At 36.3% G+C, this 21,049-nt stretch overlaps 2 protein-coding genes across 5 annotated transcripts in view; both read right to left on the bottom strand.

Moving 5' to 3' along the window:
- Window positions 1-3,345, bottom strand: part of CTDSPL2 (CTD small phosphatase like 2) — an 80,855-nt gene extending 77,510 nt beyond the window's left edge. Inside the window, exon 1 of one of the 3 annotated variants that reach the window (XM_026479835.4) lies at window positions 2,771-3,345. The gene's annotated coding sequence lies outside the window, so the exon portion shown is untranslated. The remainder of the gene's footprint in view (window positions 1-2,770) is intronic. The other 2 variants (XM_026479834.4, XM_044377529.3) reach the window with 2 other exon arrangements.
- Window positions 3,346-10,789: 7,444 nt separating this feature from the next.
- GOLM2 (golgi membrane protein 2) overlaps window positions 10,790-21,049 on the bottom strand; it is a 108,306-nt gene continuing 98,046 nt past the window's right edge. Inside the window, exons 9-10 of one of the 2 annotated variants that reach the window (XM_026479836.4) lie at window positions 19,731-19,898; window positions 10,790-12,855 (exon numbers count right to left, since the gene is read on the bottom strand). In XM_026479836.4, the coding sequence (XP_026335621.1) occupies window positions 12,785-12,855; window positions 19,731-19,898 (239 nt within the window). In that variant the 3' untranslated portion in view covers window positions 10,790-12,784. The remainder of the gene's footprint in view (window positions 12,856-19,730; window positions 19,899-21,049) is intronic. The other variant, XM_026479837.4, reaches the window with a different exon arrangement.

Here is a 21,049-nt window from a genome sequence, read left to right as displayed (position 1 = left end):
TAATACAGTTTAAGCTAAAAATTAATGTAGTCATATACAACCATTACTGAATATATGTCTGGCTTAGATATATGCCTCATGGCAAATGTCAAATAAGTGACAACTAAAACTACAACTGTATGGTTTTATCGTGTATCTGTTAAATCTTCCCATTTTCAAAGTAGAGCAAATAACCCTCTGTAGTTAATCCAGTTAAAATAGGTAATTTTTTTTTAATTTTTAAAAAATTTTAAGTAATCTCTATATACCTCGAACGTGGGGCTTGAACTCACATCCCCAAGATCAAGAGTCGCACGCTCTACCAACTGGGTCAAGCAGGCGCCCCTAAAATGGTCAGGTAACTTTTAAACCTACCCAGAATAACTACCTTAGCACACAGCATCTGAGGCCTTCTCAGAACATTTGGTATTTATGACTTACAGTGTCTTTTCTTCTATATGCTTTTCACAACAACTTGGTAAATTACAAATATAATTACAGACTGTTTACTTCAAATTCTAACAAACCACTTTATTCTTTACTGCATTAATCCAAAGTACAGTCTCCTATCACTGAGATAATTTAATACCATTTCATTCAATCTGCAATTAATTCCATAGTTACAAGTCTAAAGCTTAGTACCTCTGCTGAACAACAGGTCCAAGTTATTTTTTTAAAACCACAACAGTATGGATTTTGTTCTATAATAATCTTGTGAAGAAACCTCTAGACCAGAAATCTCAAACATGAGAATAGCTAGATAAATTTGGGAGAGAAAAAACTTCCCCAATTCTTAATTTCTTAACAGTGGAAAAAGAATACCATTACTAGCTCAAATGAAATGCCCGAGACATTATGTAGAATACTATAAAACATACCAATCCTATTCAGTTTTTTATACAATCCTATTTGGAATTTCTATACAGTTACAAGTCCACAGAGATTAAGGACTATACCACTTAGAGCTCTTACATCTTTTCAACCCATACTGAGAAAAGTATGAAAAGAGCACAGGTACTGAATGAATGCAGAATTAAAACAATTTGGGAGAATTCTTGAAGACAAAATCTACATACAACGCTTACTCAGCTATCTGTAAACCAAATTTTATTAAAAACAATGTTTTATAAACTACCCAAAAAGGTCATTAAAATTGAGATAAAACCTACACGAGTCCAATAATTTATTTTACATTCCTTTAAGTCATATATTTAGCCCTGTTCTTTAAACAAATAGGCTCAGCAAGTATCCAATTCGCCCTCACCTCCACTTCCCACTCCCTATTCTTTTGGTCCTAGAAGACAAGTATGAGGTTCAATTCAATCCTAAAAGACTGCTTCACCAAAGAGCTACTTTTGCCTTGACTTTCTTTATGACCTTGGGGGGAATCTACCAAATAACAACTATAATGATGTTGGTGTGTTCTTGTTTATCACTTAAATTTAATCCTAATATGCTAACATAAGTGAAGTCTTCTAAACTGAACCTAGAGAACTGAAAACCTCTGAGTTATAAACATCAGCTGATGTGTAACATAAACCATATTTTAAAAAACTGAATTTTACTAAAGGGAAAAAAACTACCAAGGTCCCAAATTGAACAAGATGGAAAAAAATTCTGACAAACACCAACAGCCTCATTACTTCTCTTTATGGACAACTGGTCCCCAATGTTTAAAAAAAAAAAAGGGGGGCGGGGGAGTTAAACTAGCTTTAACTAGCTGTTTCCTTACTTTTATAAGGATTACAGTTGGACAACAAACGAAAATTTAAAACTTGGCAAAGAATGCGGAAACTGTATATAAAGAAATCTACAATCTGAAAATTACTAAGATAAATCTATCATTTAAGTCACTAATTTGTATACCCATATTGGGCAGTAATCATGGTACCGCTTTATTAGCACTAGAAAGAGAAATCCTTGCCTTGGAGGAACATTTACTAAGTACACTGCATTTCAGGATCTTAGGGCAGTTTACGAGCAGTATCTCTTTAGGCTTCCCTAAGGTACTCTAAAGTGCTTAACATCATTCACACATCCAGCCACCACTAGGGTGAGAAGTAAATAAACGCGATTTACTTATGCAATTATTTACCACAGAATTCTAGTCAAGAATGAAAAAGTAAACATCCATATACTCATTTAACACCCAAAGAAAGCGTCGAATACTATGGCCGATAAGATTCACCCTTAATTGACCACTACAGAAACCACAGGCCTTCCACATGGGCTGTCCTTTACTACCACTCTTGATTCGAAAAAGTAACAATGTCAACCCAACATTTTAACAGTATAGAAGATAAACAGAACTTGATGAAATCTCTTATTCCAGATCCTCAAAAGATGTTTATAAAAACTGAGAAAGAGCAACGCCCCCCTAAAAGCACCCTATTAGAAGGAATGAAATATCGAAAACATTAGGTGAGCCAAGGTTAGAAAAGCTGATCTAACCCAGTTACCCGGAGGGACCATAGGGTTTGGGACTGGGAACGTGAGATCGGGGTGGGGGTGGGTAGCAAAGTGAAATCTAACCCCAGAAATCACAACACAGGCCGCAGCCTGGGAGCTGAAGCTGGCGGGAAGTGAGCTCCCTTTCTGTTTCCAGGGGAAAGTCTAGAGAAGAGCGGCTCCACACGGCACACTTACAAGGCGCCAATAGTGCATGCCTACCAAGGCACCGGAGCCGCTGGAGAACCCGGTTAAGAAGGGGAGGAGACCCCGGCAGACGGCCCTGGAAGAGGAGGAGGACTAAGGTTGGAAGCAGCGGCAGTGTCTGGACGAGGGGGATTACCTAACTGTGACGACAGAGAAGTGTCCTCAGGCTCCGGCGATGGTCCCGACTGCGCAATGTGTGGTGTCTTTCCCGCTTAGCCCGCAGCAGCAACAGAACCAGCTCCTTCAGCCAGTCGCCATTTCCCGCCTACCGACCTGCTGCACCGCACGGACAGAGACCCGGATGGAAAGCGGCCTCTCCGCGCAGGCGCCTTGACTTCCTCCTACCCCTCCCGCCACAATTCCGCGAGGTGGGAGGGAAGGAATGCGGGAGGCCTCAGCGGCAAAAAACAAAAAAACAAAAAACAAAAAACAAACAACTTTCACTTCCGTAAAGAGTGTTGGAGTTCCTGCCGCCAGAAGAAGCTCACAAGCCCGATTCCTGACAAAAACTGAACGCAGGCCCTTAGGACCGAATGGAGGAACAAGGACAAAACCTATCAGGATACGCCAGGGCTTGGGTGATATTTGTACTTTAGGGGCCTCCGTAGCTGGCTGTGTAGTGATTGCAGGGGGAGTAGGGAGTCAAGCGTTGGGAGTGTAGAGGCGGGGACCCGAAGGACGGTTTTTCCTCCCGCTGCTAACGGAACTGCTTAGGCAGAGCTGGGAGGGGGAGCGCGCCCTCGCCCCGGAGGCGGGGCTTAGGAACGCTTCGCTCACCCTGGCGGCTAGGGTTTAGTAACCCGGGCGCGCCAGGTGGGTGGAGCCAAGTGGGACGGGGTGGGACTAACGCCTTGGCGCGCTGGAGGAGGTAGTGTGTAGAGAGCGCTGCCCGAGGCCGTGATGAGATGAATCCTTCCATCTTTCCAGGGATTCCGGTGGCTCTTGAAGGTCCTCTTTCCAGCTCTCTGCCTAGAGAGCATTGCAGTTGCTTGTGGATCTGTCATATAAACCCACGCCATTCGACTCCAGGTGATGTAGGCGTGGTTCTGCCGAGAAGTCAGATCATTCAGACAAATGGGTTCCTACCTGCATGCCTGGGTCTAAAGACGGTCAGCCTCACGGGGTGAAAATGTTTCAGTCCAAGCGTCCAGCCCTAGTGGAATATCAGAAAACCAAGCGTAGTGGTTGGAAGAGCATCATCTGTTTACTAAAACTCCGGGGCATTCACATTATTCAATCAAGAAATATTTATTGAAAAAACACAGCGTGTGAGGACCATACTAGATGCGAGGGATACAACAAGGCAGACACGGACCCTGCCTTCCCAGAGTTCACAGTCTATGGAAGAAGACAGACAAGTAAACAATTTAAATACAATGTGCTAGAACGACCACAAGAAGGAGTTCTTGACAGGCGTACAACTGGGTGTCTGGGAAGGCTTTCATGAGATGACATGAGGAGCTGATGTTACAAAGGAAGAGTGTCTAGGTAAGGGAAACAACAGATGGAAAAATCCAAAAATGAGATTGCATTGAGCAGTTAGGGAAGTAGTTCTGTGCACCAGGGATACAGGAGTTGAGGGGAAGATAGTGGAGAGAGATGAAACTGAGGTAAGCAGAGAACCCTTGTGAATGGGGCTGTTTGTTTCGAAGTGTGGAGCAGGTGGGTTGTCTCCTGAAAGCCTTATGTACTGCAGATCCTGTCAGAGCTCAGAGTTCATTTGCACCTGGTTATCTTCCTAATACAAGAATGCTCTGAATGAGACATTGATTGACAGCCCGTGGTGTAACAGCGTGCAGAACTGGTATTAGTCCAGTTATTAGTCCAAAATAATAGACGTGTAGTAGTAGTAACTTCCCAGCGTTCTCCTCTAAAACTTAAATATGCCATTTACGAAATGCTTTTATATGCATTTTAATTTTCCCAACAACCCTACAAAATAAGTGGAATAGGTGATATTAGTCCCCCAACTCTTCAGCTGAAGACACTGAAATTTTTTGAAGGTGGGGAGAGGGGAGAGTAAAAGGAAAAATAGATGCCTTATCCAAAGACAGTCAATCCGCTAGTAAGAAATACAATCAGGACTCAAGCTCTCCTTCTGCTCATTACACCACATCTACTGTCTCCTGTGACAACGTTATCGTTAGGTGTTAAGTTTAGAAAGGCTGCTGGTAGCAAGTCTAAATGCCTTTGCAATTTATTTAACATTTTAACACTATTTGTTCACAAGGGATAACTGTATTATGTTCTGATTTTCACCTTAATTTACATCTAATAGTCTCTACTAGACATTTTTCTGCAATATCTATCTAAGCGGATTGTTGTGAAGATCAAATGAGATTATTCATGGAAAACACTTAACAAGGTGTTTTCCTTGCTCCTTAAATGATGGTTGCTAATGTCATTAAGCTTCAGTAAAAATCCTGTCCAAGATTTTAGAATAAAATAAACGTTTAAAAATAAGAACTTAAAAAAAAATCTGAAGTATACTAAGATGCAAAGCAGTAGCCATAGGAAAAAAATTAATGCAAAAACCTAGTGACATCCATGCTTTCTAAACTATACATAACTATTGCTATATGAAAACATTAATGAAATAGGATGTTCACTAAGCAATGTGATAAAAGTATCTTGGAGAGTCACCAGAATCCTTCAAAAAGCCCCTTATTTCACAGTATATGAACTATATTTACCATTTATCTGATACATAAGGCATATGCACTTCACAATCCACTCCTATATTAATTCTCTATAAGATATATTTTTATCACTCTTACTACAAATCATTAAGGAAGTAATACTCATAACATTGAAATATCAGAACTGCCATTTTGCTCTAATATTGCAACAACTTGATGGCAATGAACACTGAAACATAACATGGTCAAAACTAAGCTCTTAATTTTCTTTCAAGCCTGCTTCTCTCTTAGTATTTTCCACCTTATAGAATACAGTTTCTGGGGCACCTGGGTGGCTCAGTCGTTAAGCATCTGCCTTCCGCTCAGGGCGTGATCCCAGCGTTCTGAGATCGAGCCCCACATCAGGCTCCTCTGCTGGAAGCCTGCTTCTTCCTCTCCCACTCCCCGTGCTTGTGTTCCCTCTCTCACTGGCTGTCTCTATCTCTGTCAAATAAATAAATAAATAATATCTTTAAAAAAAAAAAAAGAATACATTTTCTTCTACATATTTCATCCAATCCATTGTAAGTGCGATAAACTAAACCTTGAAAATATATCTTGAATCCAAACACTTATCAATCACCCCAGCTATCTTCCTAGTTCAAGTACCATCATCTCTGACCTGGAATACTGTAAGTCTTCCTTCACCATTCTTGAACCTCCTTCAATCTTTCTAACACACAGCCAAAGTGATCATTTTAAACCTCTTTATAAATTTTCCATCACCCTTAAAATCTAAAATCTTTACTATGACATACAAGGCCCTTCATTATCTCACTCTTGGCTACCTTACTGACTACATTTCCTACCTCTTGCTATTTGTATTCCCATCATACTGTCCAACTAACCATTCTTTGAAAAAGTATATTCCTGTATCAAGGACTTTGTATTTATTGTTTCTTTGCCTCTAATTCTCTTCCCCTAGAACTGTGCTATTCAACAGCCTCTAGCCACAAGCCATGTGTGCGTACTGAGTGCTTGAAAGTGGCAGTATGACTGTGGAAATCAATTTTTAATTTTATTTCATTTTAATTAGCTTAAACTTTAAAATTAATACCTGTGTGCTTAATAGAGCTTTCATTTGGGGTAATGAAACAGTTCTAGAACTAGTTAATGGTAATGGTTGCACAATATTGTTAATGTACTTAATGCCAATGAATTGTGTATTTTACATGTAAAATGTACAATGGTAACTTTTACATTATGTTTATTTTACTACAATAAAAAAATTGCTTGTTGGTATTTCCCCAAAGAAGTTGAACTTATGTCCACACAAAAATCTACACGTCTATAGCAACTTTATTCATAACTGCCAAAACTTGGAGCACCCAAGATGTCCTTCAATAGGTGAATGGGTAAACTGTGATATATCCATACAATGGAATATTAATCAGCTAAAAAGAAATGAGCTATCAAGTCATGAAAAGACATAGGGAAATCTTAAATGCATACTACTCAGTGAAAAAAGCCAATCTGAAAAGGCTATATACTGTATGATTATGATCATATGATATTCTGAAAAAGATAAAACTATGGAGACAGTAAAAAGGTCAGTGGCTGCCAGGGTAAGGGGTAAGGAAGGAGGAATAAGTGGAACCCATGGGATTTTTAGGGCAGTGAAACTATTCTGCATACTATAATAGTAGATAAATGTCATTATACATTTGTCCAAACCCACAGAGAATTTACAATACAAAATGTGAATCTTAATGTAAACTGACTTTGGTTGATAATGTGTACAGTATTGGTTTATCAATTGTAACAGATAATTTTACATTGGTGCAGGAAGCTGTGTGTGTGTGTGTATGCACGTGTGTGTGCGCACGCGCGTGTATAGGAATGGGGTATCTGGGGATTCTCTTCTTTGTACTTAATTTAGCTGTGAACCTGAAACTGCCCTAAAAAGTAAAGTCTACAGGAAAAAAATTAATACTTGGTTCAGTTATTGGAAAACTTTTAAGTATGCTTGGAACATAAGTATTTGAACATACTTACTCAAATATAAATTTTATGAATGCTAAATACCAATCAAATATTTCCAATGACAATTTAGTATCTAAATTGAGATGCACTGTAAATGTAAAATATACACTAGATTTCAGATTTAATACAAAAGAAAATACAAAATATCTCAGTAGTAGTATTGATTACCTATTAAAATGGTAATATTTTGGGTGTATTGGTTAAATATCAAAATTTCACCAGTTTTTTAAAATGTGGTTACTAGAAAACTTAAAATTACGTAGGTAGCTTGTATTATATTTCTATTGGATAGTGTGGCACAGGATATTCACATGGCTTGTTCTTTTAGCACCTCTTCAGAAAGGCCCTCCCTGATGATCCTAATCTAAACTAGCACTCCTCTAGGGGCACTTGAGTGGCTCAGTCGGTCAAGTGTCTGACTCTTGATTTCAGCTCAGGTCATGATCTCAGGGTTGTGGGATCAAGCCCCGCGTCAGGCTCTGCACTCAGCATGGCATCTGCTGGAGATTATCTCCCTCTGCTCCTCCCCCAGCTTGCGCTCCCTCTCCTTCTCTAAAATAAATAAAATCTTTTAAAATAGCACTCCTCCATCACTATTCCTTTATTCTGATTTATTTTTCTTATAGCATTTATCAATATGAATATAGAAAATAATGATCTGTCCCTCTGGCATATAAGTTCCGTGAAGGCATAGACTTTATCACTGTTGTATCCCCAGTACTCAAAACAATTCTCCATACATATTAGGTACTTGATAACTAATTGAAAGAATTATCATTGTTCTTTCATGACAGAATCTTAAGGCTTATGTGTTAGGGGGTGGGGTGGACAACATCTTGAACATTTCAAACATTGAATGAACCCCAAATCCACATTTCTGGGTCTCTCAACATTTCAACCCTCTATTTTCAAATACCTATGGTACAACTATGTTTGTATGTCTTCAAATTCATTCTACTACCATTGCAATTTGCAATTAAACCCATCCAGTGAATTTTTCATTTCAATTATTAAACTTTGCAATACTAGAATTTCCATTAGGTTTTTTTACAATTTTCATTTCTGTGCTGAGATCCTCTATATGTTCACTCATTTAAAACATTTTCATTTGATCTTTAAACATAACGTATAATACCTGCATTAACAAATAACAATGTAACAAATAACAATAGCCATCTAATTTTCTTAACTATGGATCACATGTCAAGTCTTTGTCTAGTAATTTTTTATTGAATACTGGACATTGTGTATATGTCATAGAGGTTCTGGATTCTGTTATTTTCTGAAAAGTGATGATTCTTGTTTTAGCAGATTCCTCAGTTACTGAGTGGTCACCTTAACCTATTATAGGCTTGGTTTTATACTTTGTTATTAGTTCATATCTATGAGAAGCCCAAGGAATTTCATTAAGTTCTAACTTGGCAGGACTCAATCTCCATACTCTATCTCCCCTTACAATCTTGTCAGAGCTTGCCTAGGCCTAGGGAGGTCTTACTTTAGGGCATGGTTTTTACTCCGAAGGTACAACCTTTCTAATGTTTCAGCTGGATGCCACAACTGTTAAAGATCTCCACATCAGAAGGCCCGGAAACTTGGTGCTCCCGACTACTGCTTTTAGGCCAACACTTCTTGACCTCTGGTATCTATACTCCATTCTCAACTCTAGCAAATGCTATCTGGTAAGCATCAGGTGATCTTATTCTGATTATGTACAGCCCACCCCTCTGCCGTGGACTTGTGGGCATCCCCAAGGACTTCTCAGGTTACCTCTCTGTATACTCCCTCTTGATGCTCACCTCATTGATTCCAACCGCTTCAGCTGCTCTGCACTATGATCTCTGTCTTCTCAGCTCAGCCTCTTTACACCACAAGAACCTGGGTGATTGTGGGGCTCGATTGCTTAAGTTTCCCTTATTTTAGAAGTTTCAGTTTTGTGCTATCCCAAAACAGTCACTTCATATATATTGTCCAGTTTCATAGTTGCTACTAATTCGGGAGGGCTAGTCAAATTACTCAGTTATAGCCAGAAACACAAGTCTCTCCTCCCTCAGATTTTTTGGAGTGGAATTAAGGAAAGAGGAACAGCTGCTCTCAGGTGACCAACTAAGAAAATATGACCTGCCGGAAGTCATGGTTAGAGGTTTGAGGGGAAAGCTGGTCTAAGTGAAAGAAAGTAGCAAGTAGAGAGAAGCAGAAATGGGAGTTGGCGAAACAAAGTGAGCAGAATTTAACTGTGCCAATTGTCCACAGGTCCAGGAGATTCCTGTCCTTAATGCAGTTTGCTTACATGGACCACTAAATTTCCCCCTTTCTCTGGGATAGTTGTTTGAATTTTCATTTGGAACCCTTAGTGAGGAGGATCTTAAAAGGAATTGGGTATGCCCAATTAGAAGTGAATGTTGATGTGAAGACTCAATAACCTAGACATTGGAAATATGTTAATGTCACACGGTTTGATTATCTTATTGAAACCAAAGGGTCAGACATGTACGTAAGGGAATAGAAGTTTCCAAGGCTAGCCATTATGGGAAGTAACTAGTCCCCTCATAACTATGCAGTTTTTGTTTTATTTTATTTTCTTGCAGATTCTCTTTCCTCATATGCTAGCAAAAATGCCTATGTTATAGGCATATACAGGACAAGTCAACAAGGCACACAATCAAGATTTTTTTAAAATAAAGGTACATATTTTAGAATGATTTTGAAGTCATATTCACATTTTCCCTGGAATCATCCCTCCGTGTATATTTTATTTTACATTTTCTGGGTCAGTAGCAAGTGACCTGAACTTACAACGTTCTCCCTACCCTACCCCATATCTCTTCAGCCTCATTTCTCTCCCCTTGCTCATTCTAGCCTCGCAATTATAATGTTTCAGTTAAGTGGAACCCTAATTATTTGGAAACTTAGAGGCCTTGAAACCTCAGAACTGTTTTATTTTTAATAGTTCTTATCATTATTTAAAATTAGCTGGTTCATGTGTTTACTTATATATCGTCTGACAGCTCCAACTTGAAAGCTCCATGAGAACAAAAACCTGGTCTATCTTATCCACTACAGTATTATTACATAAGACAATGCTGAGCACATAGGAAGCATTCAGTATTTGTTAAATAAACTAGCAGTACAATAAACAACCCTAACATAAATCTTCCTGCCATTCTAGTTTAGCTGAGCCTAAAATGTATTCTAAATTTGCTCAAATCTTAGTATTAAAATGTAGCTATTTGGGGCGCCTGGGTGGCACAGCGGTTAAGCGCCTGCCTTCGGCTCAGGGCGTGATCCCGGCGTTATGGGATCGAGCCCCACATCAGGCTCCTCTGCTGGGAGCCTGCTCTTCCTCTCCCACTCCCCCTGCTTGTGTTCCCTCTCTCGCTGGCTGTCTCTATCTCTGTCAAATAAATAAATAAAATCTTTTAAAAAAAAAAATGTAGCTATTTGCATCACATGAATGTGATATGTGTATATGTATCAGAATCAGCAAAATAGTAAAACAAGTTTAATTTTAATTTATTAGAACCCAGTAAATGATGATTTTAAAAGCAGAGTTTCCATCAAATTAACACTTAATTCCGGGCAAAAATACATGTAAAAAACCTAAATCTTAAGGCAGAAGTAAACTACTATAAAAACCAGCGTGTCTATTACAGACTGTAGAATGTCAGAATTTTAAGAGATTCACATAGTATTTTATAGCACTAAAATGTTAATACAGTCAGAAATATTATCAATTGGTCCAAGATTTTCAGTTTATAAAATGTCTAGACTAATTGAAGAAATTTTGCTATAGAAGTAAAAGCTACCATATAATTAAGTGATCGTTTTTATGACAAAGGCAGGAATTTCATGGTTTTCATTTGTAAAGATTTTACAGTATTAAATATAAAGTATTACTAGAAGTATGTTTTAGATTCATCTTCCCACCCTAATGCCCAAAAAGCATACATCAATTCCCTTTAACTCCACTTTTTAAAATTCTGTGAATTATCATACCTATTCATTATAGGCCTCACTATACTCAGCATAGGCATGAATTGCTTACTTTGATTTGGTAGAAACAACAATTTTAGTAACTCAGTATATCTTTTCCTGGTCGCTAAATAATTTCAAACTGAAGTCTAAGAATTTGTGCACCTCTAATAAGTGAACAGATTTTTTACCTCTTTAAGTTTGAATTTTTTACTAAAACCTGAGCACAATGGCGGGGGGGGGGAAGCATTTCATGTTTATGTGCAATTAACAGTAGTCCTTATGAAAAACAGAGTTAACAACCTTAAATTTCTCCTTATCATCAAAACCTTTTATTTTGGGGTGGGGGATAAAATTTAAAAGATTTAAATCCAAAAGCAGAGATTAACTATAACTAGCTTATGCATTCTATGGAACAGTGTCAAAAAAATGCATTTAAAATAATTTTGTAAGTCTACCAAATATGAGGTTTATGGGTTCTTAACAACATATTAATTACAAAGATTCTTCATCTTTATTACAAACTTTTAAGCTATTTTAATAAAACGGCTGTAGACCTCACTGTACTTCTACTTATCTGTGCATTAATAAAAATCTGTTAAAACTCCTTATTTAGTACTTCTGAAAAATTCTAGTCAAGTAAGATCACTATAACTACAAGAGAAGCTTTGAAATACTGATTGCAGATTCGTTTCAAAGTTGATTTAGCTTCTTTCAGAATCTGGCATTTAAACCATGAATATTTTCACCAACTTGGACTCTGAAAATATAAAAATTTTAGCCAATGATGGTTAAAGTTAAATAGTACTAGTATGATGTGAGAAAATAAAAATTGAAAATATATTGTCAATCATGCATTTCACAATTTCATGAACTAAGTAAGGTATAACTCATAAATATTGTTATGTCTTTGCAGGTTACCTCAACTTCCATCAGGCATCAGCTGAAAGCTATCTGCCAAAACACATCAGCACTCATGTAAAATAAAAGAAGTAGGGAAATGATTTTGTACACATGCTGCCCAGTGTTTGGCTTTCAGGATTCAACCCCTCTTTTATGTAAATATTCTAGGTATAACTCCATGAAGAGCATGAGATGAGGGCTAGCAAGAATATATTAGTGTATAAAAAGTTTTTCAGCTGAGTAACTATTCTCACTGGGGTTATGCTATGTGCAACATATAAACTGTACAACCAATTTTTCCTATTTGTCCATTTGTGGAAAGAATTAGGCTCAATAAAATGTAAAATATACATTAGTTCATTTTAAATGCAAAGATTACAGTTCTGCTTACTTTGTTTTTGGCTCGACTGTAATATAACTGAAAAAATCTCCGCTTTAATAATACAATATGAAAAAGTTCACCTATGTACAGGGGTACATTTCTTCATTAAAATTTTTCCTTAAATCTATCTCAATGTATCTTTACAACTGATCTTTACAACAAAAGTCAAAAACAATGAAGTAGAAATGATTCCATTTTACAGCACTTTCGGTTTTCTGAAGTTTTCCTTTAGGGCTTAAAGAACATCATTGAAACGTTGCTTTCCATAGTCCGCAGGATCCATCTGAAGTTCTCGTTCTTCATCATCTGTAAGGGAAATAGTTATGTATCAAGAACATTATTTTTTAAATCACTTGCAGAAAACCTATTAAATACCTCAGTTTTTTCCTCAGCCTTAAGGTAGTTTCTGCTTGTTATTTTACGCCTTCTAAAATAGTGTTCTATTTCTTAGTTGCTTGCCTAAACAGTGAAAACAGTATATTGGAAGATGACTTAATTTTAACAAATCTTTTGACAGTAGTTAGATAAGTAGATAGAAAGAAGTAGAGCTAGATATAATTAGCAAAACCTTAGGAACCCACAAACATTGAGGAGTTGATCCTTATATATAAAATACATTATTTCTACTAGATGAAGTAGTCCTTTAAAGTTTTGGTAGAAACCATTCTGTATACATTTTCATGCCCTTAAAAAAAAACAGCTTTTTTTCTAATTACAAAATGAATCCACACTCATCACATAAAAATTAGAAAATAAAAGATAGGAAAACAAAAATTACTCAGAATCCCAATATTTAACATTATAGTGGATTTCTTTGCTCCTCTGCAAATAGCTTACCAGCAACTTCTTAAATGAAATGTACTAACCAAACTTAACTTTTTCTTTACCAAGAAGAAAAAAATTATTACATAATATTGTTAGTAAAATCCTCAAAGTCACTTTGAGTAACTATATTAAAAAACTCCATATAATGCTTTGGAGTTTGACTTACTTAGCCACTGACAGGTTTTTCTGGGTCCTTCTTGGCTATCACCTGTCACTTCACATTACTGTTAGTTTATCTGCCAGTAGCAATCCTTTTCTAATTTTGTTATAAACTACAGGTTTTGAAATAAGACTGCTCAGAATACAAAAATTACGTTAGAACAAGAATGAAAAGTAATTTAATCAAAGCAGAGAGGCTTCTTTTTTAGCACATGGCTTTAATGACATCTTTTGGCTCCTCCACAGCCTTAAAACATGATTTTTCATACTTTCTGGTTCACAGTTACAACTACCCAACAGCTTAGTTTTTGACAGACTGAGGTGTTACTATCATAATTGTCTGGAGATACAATTTTATATAATTTAAAGAGTTATATGTTAGAATTCAAATTCATGTGTATACTATAACTTTCTGAAATCTGTTCTTTTAGATTTGATAGGTTTCTCACTCTCAGCTTCTCTAATATATCCTATCGTAAAATTTTGTTCAAGAAAGACACCATATGGTGTATGTAGTATGTATTAACTTTACATAATGATGTGTTATTTTTTCTTTATTCATAAAAAATGACAAATAAACCAACTTTCTTTTTTCCTTTCAATAACTTTCCTGTTAAACTTATAGAAATTCTCATTTAGAATTGCAGACAACCATTTTGCATCATAAGATAACAAAATGATGTCATATCTTCAATAGCATAATCCACTAGGTATGATAACCTCAAACCTGTTATAGGTAAAGGCTGAAATTGTATCCATAATCACACCCATATTTTGAAAATATGCTAATCAATGTCTTATCATAGAGCTCTTTATACTTTAAAAATTATCTTTGTTTTTTTTTTTTAAGATTTTATTTATTTGACACAGAGCACAAGCAGGGGGAGCAACAGGCAAAGGGAGAGGGAGAAGCAGGCCCCCGTGGAGCAAGGAGTCCAATGTGGGATGGGATCCCAGAACTTCAGGAATCATGACCTAAGCCCAAGCCAGAGGCTTAACTGAGTGAGCCACCGTGGCGCCCCAAAATTTTCTTTGGTTTTAAAAGGAAAATACGGACACCTAGGTGGCTCAGGTGGTTAAGCGCCTGCCTTCAGCTCAGGTCATGCTCCCAGGGTCCTGAGATCCAGTCCCAACTCCAGCGCCTTGCTCCACGGGGAGGCTGCTTCTCCCTCTGCCCACCGCTCCCACTGCTTGTACTCTCTCTTGACAAAAAAAATTAATAAAATCTTTTAATAAAATAAAAGGAAAGGAAAATAATCACTGGCACCTCTCCAGAAAGCTATCCTTAGGATCCATGTTACAGGATATCACCTTATGTCTATAAACACATCTTTCAGGACTTTAGTAATTATATGCAGAATTAATCACCATGGAGTAGTGGGAAAGGCAGCTATACAAAAGAAAATGCCTAGAAATTTAACAGGAAAGTTACTAAAAGGAAAAAGTAGATACATCAGAAGATTTTTAAGTGAGTAATTTTAAAGAGAAAATAAGAGCAAAGCTCTGAGAATAGAAAAACTGAATTCTAGTCCTGACCCAGGTACATAACAAACCTGAGCTAGTTTCTAACCTCTTTAGACCCCTAATTACCTTCTCAGTAGAGTACAGATAGCAGTAACTGTTTTTCCTACCTCAAAATAAAATAATGCATATGAAGGCAGTCTTTACTTCCAAAGTCTTCTATAAATATAAGGAGTTTAAAATCATAAAAATATGATTTTAATCAAATTTTAATATGGTGCCTTCACATTATTTTTCAGATTCCACAGGACTTTTGGAATATTGCATTTTTCTTACATTGAACTATTATTTATATTAACTAGAGTCCGTTTTCAGTGTAGCTATTCTAACTAGAATTGAAATTTCTACTGACAACCTTTTTGCATATATTTGTAAAGTATGTTGAAATTACCTAACCAAATCTGATACAGAACCGAGAACCACTAAATATAATTATATTTTATTTCATTTTACAAAGCAGCAAAATCTGTAAATACCTCATTAACATAAAATGACTTTTAAAGGCAACAGAAAAACATTCATAATTTATTAAATAATTTCTAGATTCCCTCTGAAGTCAAGAAAGGACCACCTTCATAAAGCAAGCTCTACCAAGCAAGAACATCTTGGGGTAATAAGGCAGTGAGGCTCCACTAAAATGTACAAATTAATCCACAGGCCAAATGCAGTTATCCTCTAAAGCAGGCAATCCAAAGAAAAAAATTCTATGTTTGCTTTTATTTCTTAAAAATTATTATTCAACAAACACTTATGTAGTGCTTGCAGTGCGGAAGACTTGTTCTAAGTGCTGAACAAATATCTGAATCATATAATCCACATAACAACAGGTGACTATATCCCTATTTTACAGATAAGGATATTGAGGTATAGAGGTTGGGTAATTCACAAAGTCATACAGCTGGTAAGTGGTGGAGCTAGGATTCAAATCCAGGCAATCTGGCTCCAGAATCCAGGCACTTAAGCATTATGTTAAGCTTCCTTCCATAAATACACCCAGTTACATGCAGGTCATATTCTATTAAGCAAACTTGGAACTTCTATGGGATTAAAGATAAGGGTAAAGAGAATGTGTAAACATCCATCTCCTTATTACAATAAAGAATGAATTAAAAGACATATCCATCAGATGTATAGTGTTTCCAGGGTTAATCTATTCATTGGGTCACTTAAAAGAATGCAGGAAAAAGAATTTTTTATACCAATGCAAATAAAATAATATTTCTTTTAGAATGCTTCAGGAAACCAGCAATTAAAAATAAAAATAAACCAGGATTGTAAACACAGGAAAAATAGGCTTCACTTAATTCTACAAGAGAACACTCTATAGGTAGTGCTGTCCCAAATGATCAATACGTATGAACAGGCATCAGAGATAAAGCTGGAATCCCTTAGCTCTCTAATAGCAGAGATGATGCCCAAATCTCCATTTCATAATCAAGAATTTGGAGCACCAAAGCCAGAATGTCCTTAACTGAATCCAGAACCTCGGTACTGCAACTGGGATCTCTAATCCTAGGGACCCAACAGATCGAGAAAAAAATACTCCTAAGCAGAGAAGAGCCCCTAATACTAGAACCTTAGTAGTATTTCTGAAGTACGTTTGTTTTTTAATTGAAGTATAGTTGATACAATGTTCCATTAGTTTTAGGTGTACAGCATAGTGATTCCACAAGTCTATTCATTATTCTATGTTCACCACAGAGTGTAGCAGCCATCTATTACCAGCATGTTTCAATTTGTGATCTCTCTCTAGATGCAGAGTCTCAACTGTGGTAGTGAAGTATCTACTTCCTTTCGTGGGTTTGGGGGAAGATGTGTTTCAGGCATGCTCAAATCTGAAACACATTTTCCCATAATACCTGTGTTAAATATAGTGCTTCCACTGTGAATGTGACCACAGAATTTTAGAACTGAGAAGGACCATCTATTGTAGTTCAAACTTACATTACAGATGAAGAATTGTGGCCCAGAGAGTTTAAGTGACTTGAAGAGCAATACACAGCTGATCTCCTAACTCAGACTGTTTTTTCCCACTCTATTCTATTGCCTGCTTTGGCTACAAGTGCAAGCTGTCCTGGAAACCCAACCATTATTTCTACATTGAAACTATGAAGAAATGTTTTTTGTTTTTTTTTTTTTAAGATTTTATTTATTTATCCGACAGAGATAGAGACAGCCAGTGAGAGAGGGAACACAAGCAGGGGGAGTGGGAGAGGAAGAAGCAGGCTCTCAGCAGAGGAGCCTGACGTGGGGCTCGATCCCAGAACGCCGGGATCACGCCCTGAGCCGAAGGCAGACGCTTAACCGCTGTGCCACCCAGGCGCCCCTATGAAGAAATGTTTTTAAATTCTAAATATTCTAACTTAATAATAAACATTTAGAATCCAAATTGTTGATAAACAACAGAACACCTAAAACGGGCCCCTTCCCACTTTTTGGACAGTTAATACTACACCTAAAGAATCCCTGAAAACACGTTTAAAATTATTTGGGTCTACAATATTCTTTTTGAGTCAGTTCACTCAAACTTATCCCTCTTCATTTACTGCAGCTGATGGTCTTGAATCTTTGTTCCCTATAATAAAGGAGTCCTCTTCGTAGCTATCCTACCTATCCTTCTGCTGCTGTCATCTAATGAACCCCAAAATGGGATTAAAAAAAAAGTTAAGTGGTAACCCCCAGATCAAGTAAGCTTCACTTGCAAATGAGGAAACTCCTAAATTTAACAATCCCCTCCCTACTTCTTTGAAGGTATCATCTTAGGTCATTTCCCCATATTGCTTAAAAGTGATACATTTATTTCCTTGTGGAAGGAAAGGCAGAGCAGCATGAGGGTACTGAAGACCTAAAGTGGCAATGAGAACTGGGGGTGAGAGAGGGAGAAGTGTACAGGAGAGACAGAGAGAGAGAGAGAGAGAGGGAAGACACTGAAGATAAATGTACTTACTATGGATAAAAGCCATACAAAATAACTGAAATTTTGTGATAAAAGTCATTAACTTTAAGATAGCCTAAAACATAAGAAACGCTTTTCAATTACAGTTAAAATTATTTGCTCTAATAAGAACCTCAAAATTAACCAATGACATGACAGATAGCAGCTCTTATGAAAGAAAACTAGGCAATGTTTAAAGTGTAAACTAAGTTTATAAGACCAGAAGGTAAAAGGTTATTATTCTAGTCACAGTGGTAAGAGTAAAAACTCAATGAGAAAGCATAAAATTATCAGTTAACAACATTTACCCAGGGCCCTATATATGCTAAGTACTATGGTGGGGTGAGGAGATGGGTGAAGATGAAGGCAGAAAAGGATACAAACAAAATATAAGGAAAAATAAATGAAAATTCATGCCCTCCAAGAGCTTACAATCTAATTGGTGATATGATATATATCCATGAAAAAGCCTGAAAACAAATGTTATATATAACTGCAAAAAAATATAATCCAAACAAATCACAAAGCAAAGAGAAAAAATGGTAAAATTTATGAAAAATGGATGAGATTATAGAAAAGGTGGATGTAATTTATTCAATAGCTCCAGTGTTTGAGAAGTTATTAATATATCCTTAAATAACTCCTAGAATTATTATTCTTTCTATTCCCAACAACCATTCTTCCAAAACTAGAATGTACTATTGAAACAATGTGTGGAAGTCAGAGTCTCTAGTTTCCCTTTTTCTATTAACTATGTAGTATTCTAGGACAACTGTATTTTCTTTTGAGTTTTATAAAAACAACCCTTGTCATGAACCTAAATAAAATATGATTACTTTAAAAAGAGTTAAGGACGAAATCAAGACAGTTTACACTGGAAAATATTTCATGCATCACATTATAAAATCTAATACATCACACATTATGTTCATAATCAACTTTTACAGAAAAGAGAAAAAGTTCCACAAATACCACAAAATGATATTAGCAGGCAAAAAAAACAAGCCTAAAAACTTGCAATAATGCAACATACTCTGATATGCATGCATGGATAGGGCTGCATGCACACAGGTAAATTCTGAACTTTTAATAACTTAAAAGCTCAGAAGTTACACAGTTAGCAAGGAAAATATGTTGAATCTGTGTATTAAACATAAAATGGACAAATCTTTGTAAACCATTAAATATAAATTTTCAACTTCTCAGAAAAAATTTCAGTATATGTGCTGCCGAAGCGAGCACGAGAAAAAATTTCAAAAACAGCCTTCCTATACTGAGTCAGTAGTGAAATAATCTTATCTTCTGTGTGGAGGAGACCATTCCTTTTGGGGCTTCCCTTATAAAAAAAAAGGCTGTCTGGTCAATATTTGTACCAAGAATAATGAAATGTTTTCAGACGAGAAATTGGAAAAGAATTATTTTCTGGGAGTATTTGCCTCAGGTAAACTCTAGAGCTATTTCGAGCAATTTAAATCTAAAATTTCTGAATATTCTTGAGTTTCAAATTATATCAGTAATACATGTAAGATAACAAAAAGGAAAATACTTAAAAAAATAATTAAGATCTACAAATATGACTACAATAAAATTGTTTTCAAAATAAAATTGAAAAACTACACAAGATCTCTTTGTATTAGGATTGTAATGCCACTAATAAGTGGGGGAAATTCTACACAAATTCAACCAAAAAATTTAGAGGTGGGTTTCATGGTCACAGCATGGAGGCCAGGCCCACGCTCACCTTGGACGTCTTCCTCTCCACCATCACCATCTTCTTCCTCATTGTAAGCCAGCTCAGCCTGCTTGTCTGCCTCGTACTCACCTACGTTACCATCATCCCCATTATAATCCGCCAGTTTAGAGCCATGCTGCGGATCAACAGGGGATTCATTCTCATCAAAGAATCGGCCTGTGAAGTAGGTAGAGGATTAATTCAAGAGTAAAGAGAGAAGAAAAGAAGGGGCCTACACTGGAGGCAGACCAGAAAGTAGACAAGTGAAACCTGGCAACTTTCAGGGTACTAGTTACAAAAAAGATACATTTTGTGAAGGTATACATTTTGTGAAGGTTATCCAAGACAAAAAAGAAATAAGAATGAAGATGGAAAACAACTTTTTAAAAAAGAATTTCTCTTTTGTGTTAATTTTAGTACTTGTTACTTAAGGTTTGAATATTTTCTTAAAGAAAAGGTTACCATTTTCAGGACCATTTTCCTAATAACCAACAGCTTCTCCAATATAAGTATTTGTCTAATTTACCACTTTAGGAGAACAACAAATAATTTTATTATTAGATACAATACATATGTGGAATCTGTAGTCATTTATTGCTTGTGAAATACCACTTTCTATAAATAATTTTGATAACTTTTTTTGTAAAAATCAACAAGTACTATGCAGGCTAGTTTCTTATTGGATGCTAAGACAAACTAACACAACTGAGAGCCATCTCATTCAGAGACAGTGACTCACGATAGCCTTGGATTTCCAAGGAGGGACGGCAGAAAGAATAAACCATCAGAATTCCTAGTGGTACATGTTTTGAAAAAACATCCCAAGTAATTCTGCTTTATTCTTTCCCATTTCCTAAGCAGGACTTTTAAAACTCAGTAGTAGAGGAAGCTTAAGAAAGTTGACCTACATGAGACTGTTACACTGCACACATTCATTAAAAAAAAAGAAATAAAAAAGAGCAATAGATATAGCATCTACTGTAGAAAGGTATTCAACAACTAAGTACCGAAAATAAAAATGTTAGGCACACTAAGATCTGACTCACAAACACAAGTTAAACTCTACTTTGACATTAAATTTAAGTAGCATAAAAGTAAATTTTATTCTAATCCCTAAAACATAAATAACAGTAACTTGCTGATGAAAGAATTTAAGACTTAAAAAAATTATAAAAACTTTCTATGATAAGTCTAAAATTTTTTGAATTTTATTTTTAAGAATGACATTGCAATGAGATATTCAGGAAAAAAATTAATGACTTCTTTGCTTGGAAAGGAAGGTTAAGTACAAATGGAAAGAATTATGGAGGTATTTGGTCAATTCTACA

Source organism: Ursus arctos, unplaced genomic scaffold (assembly GCF_023065955.2).
Source record: "Ursus arctos isolate Adak ecotype North America unplaced genomic scaffold, UrsArc2.0 scaffold_36, whole genome shotgun sequence".
NCBI lineage: Eukaryota > Metazoa > Chordata > Mammalia > Carnivora > Ursidae > Ursus > Ursus arctos.
This window is presented reverse-complemented; position numbering and strand designations above follow the sequence as displayed.